The following is a 2,961-nucleotide window of genomic DNA, read 5'->3' on the forward strand; positions in this document are numbered from 1 at the left end:
GAAGTCGAAGCGGTAGGCGTAGCGCTTGCCGTGCACCTTGCTCATGATGTTCTTGTCATAGTAGTAGCGCAGCGCGCGGCTCAGCTTGTCATAGTTCATGTTGGGCTTGCTCTTGCGCTCGCCCCAGCGCCGCGCCACCTCGTCCGGGTCCGTGAGCTTGAATTCGCCGTGGCCGCCTTCCCACGCGATGCAGCCAGCGTTTGCGCGGTCGGCCAGCAGTTCGAGCAGAAACTGCCACAGCTGGATCTGACCGCTGCCTGCAGGAAAGGGGACAGTCAGCCAGAGGCCAGATGGGAAGGGAGAGGCGGAAAACCAACCCGACGCGGAGGATCCCCGAAAGGGCCCCTCTGGTGGGTGGTGCAGCTGGGCAACTGCTTGGGGAGGGGGCGGATCAGGAAAGCAGTCACCAGCCCCACTTCTGCACAATGGAAGCGTGGATCCAACTTGAAGGTCCTAGCAGCTCAGGTGCATTGTTTCTCCGGAACTGAGGGGAGAGAAGGAGCTTCCTCTCATCCAAGGGGAGTGGGCAGTGGCAGAGAACCAAGGCCCTTGGCTTTCCAAGGTGAGCAAGGGCCCTACCATATCAGACCCTACTTCCTTCCTTGCTGGACGCCCCTGTTCAGGACTGAACCGTACTGGACTGCTCATCTCAGCTGGGCTTCGTCCAGAGATCCAGAAGGGAAGAGTCAGGCAGGTGTGCAGTAGGATGGCTGCAGTCGCTACTGCACAAAGCCCATCTAGTCCCTGACACCTTGTCAGGCAGGAATGAAGAACGGAGGCCCTGTATGCTGGAGAAAATGCCTAGAGGCTCCCTGTCCCACTGGTGCAGCTCCCTGCTAGGGCACTCGAGGCCCCTCTTTTCGGGCCAGGCGGGATTCCCTACGAGGGAAGAGCCCAGATTCCCTGGTGCCTGATGGACAGCGCTGGATAGAGAGAAAACCGAGAAGCATTTGTGCTAGATTCTAGCCTCCTCCTGTTCGTGCTCAATCTCCCTCTGGATTTTGGGATTCCCAGAGGTGGCAAGAATATCTTCCCCCAGATATGCAGTCAGTGAAGGAATTCTTGCCCCCTTGTCTTGAAGCTCAAGGGAACAAACACTTGATACAATTACCCCACTCTCTTTTAGAATAAAGGATTTTCCTCAAATTTGTCTAATTATTGAGTCACATTGAGTCTGGTGAACCCCTTCTCCTATTCAACCACTGACTCAAGCCTCTTTATCCCATGATTTCAACCCTAATCCTTTCAAGCATCTTAAGGTCAGAAGCAAGGGAAGGTTTGGGTTAAAACGTGCACCTGCCAGCATATGCTGTACAACATCAGAGGCTCAGAAACCTGTCTGCATTACATTGGGTATCACCTCCTCCTTCTGCCAAGCTCTTTGTGTGTGAGTGTGGCTTGTGACTTGGGAGATCTAGGGTACTGATGAGAGTGGGGGCTATGGAAAGCAGTTGCCTAGAGCACCAGCTGACAGCAGGGTAATTTGGGGACTCTTGGAGCATCAGCCACCAACCTGGGCACCAACAACAATTACCTGCAGAGGTGGTGGGCAAAGATGAGGAGTCAGGTGGCTCCCACGGGTAAGCAGGAAGCTCGGCAGGGTTTTACGGATTGGGCAGCCCTCCTGGCAGGGGAGTAATTCTCCCGGTTCCCTTGCTCTGCATGTTGTGGCCTTGAGTGTCTGCTGCCAGCAGGGAAAGGGCGCTAAGACCCTCAGCCCTGGCCCCAAAGCCCGGACACACAGCAGAAAAAGATCTGGAGGTGAGGTCCTCTCCCTGGGACTCAGAAAATGCCAGCGCCAAAGGCTGAACAGATGTTTCCCCAGAGGCCTCTCCAGTCAGATTTCTTTCCAGAACCTGGGGTGCACACTACTCACACCCTCTTGGTCAGGCGCCGGTGGCAGGGCTCCTATCAAGGTCCAGGCCTCAGCTCCCACCCACTGCTTTCATCCCGGTCTGCCCAGCGCACTGCCAGCTCACCTTTCTGCACCGCGGGGCTCAGTGGCCCCCAGCTCGGGCTTTTCCCTTCCTTGAAGAGACCGTCTCCGACGGGATCTATGGCGCAGAAGAAAACAGTCAGGTAGACCCGGCGGAAGTCGTGAGCTTGACCGAGAGGGCCCTGGGCCAAGTCTCTAGGGGGCTGCTGTGTTCTGGGGGCCCGGGCCACCCAGCTCCTCCTCCAGGAGTCCAGCCCTGAAGCGTGCTGCTCAGAGCCCCTCCATAGCGCCCGCCAGGAAACGCGTCCAGGAAAAAGGAAATCCGCTTTCTGAAGGGGCCGGCTGGAGCCTTATAAAGCCAAGCAGGGTTTGAGCCAGCCAAGCCTGAGCGAGCAGAGCCCGTGGCTGAGCAGAGGAGGGCGCTTGAAGGGCTTGGCCGGCGAACGCTCGGGGCGCGAAGGTGAGGAGCTGTAAGGGCAGAGGGGCGACGCCGGCAGACCTGTCTCACGCACGGCCCGAGCAGAGTCCTCCACCGCGTGAAGACCCCGACCAGGCTCCTTGGGGCTCCTGAGCCCCCGCATCAACCTCCCAGGCTCCCAGCCTGCTCACCTGGAGTTCTCTAGACCCTGCCCTGAAACCCCAGAGCTCCGTATCTACCTTTAGGGTTTTCCTGCAGGCCCCAAACTGCAATCATCCCTCCACCCGCAACCTGACTGTCCGGATCGCATCCCCTTCCCTTGGGCCGAAGGACCCCTTCCCAAGTCCTAGTTTAGATTCCCCGCCCAGGGTCCTGGTGCCTCCAGCCCCCGGCTGGCCCTGGTACCTGGCAGGTACATGTTGATCAGCAGGGGCTGGGAGGCGCCGCTCTGTCTCATCGCTGCCGGGGACTGGGCGGTGGGAGATGGGGGGGTCGACTGGGGGGTGCGTCAGGCTTAGCGCTTCGGGGCACGGATCCCCGCCCGAGGCGACCGCGGGTGACAGGGAGAAGACAGCGCAGGGTCCAGCAGGGCCTGGCTGGAGGGGGC

General features: G+C 59.2%; 1 protein-coding gene across 1 annotated transcript; it reads right to left on the reverse strand.

Annotated features, from left to right (window-relative positions):
• On the reverse strand, positions 1–2,811 carry Fev (FEV transcription factor, ETS family member; the record flags this gene model as incomplete). Its single annotated transcript, XM_019205666.1, has 3 exons — positions 2,760–2,811; positions 1,980–2,054; positions 1–257 (listed from the first exon to the last, which is right to left on the reverse strand). Coding segments are annotated over exons 1-3 (384 nt in total), but the record flags the coding sequence as incomplete, so codon positions are not given.
• Positions 2,812–2,961: the final 150 nt, after the last annotated feature.

Source organism: Fukomys damarensis, unplaced genomic scaffold (genome assembly GCF_012274545.1).
Source record: "Fukomys damarensis isolate Sample0158 unplaced genomic scaffold, DMR_v1.0_HiC HiC_scaffold_16, whole genome shotgun sequence".
Classification (NCBI taxonomy): Eukaryota; Metazoa; Chordata; class Mammalia; order Rodentia; family Bathyergidae; genus Fukomys; species Fukomys damarensis.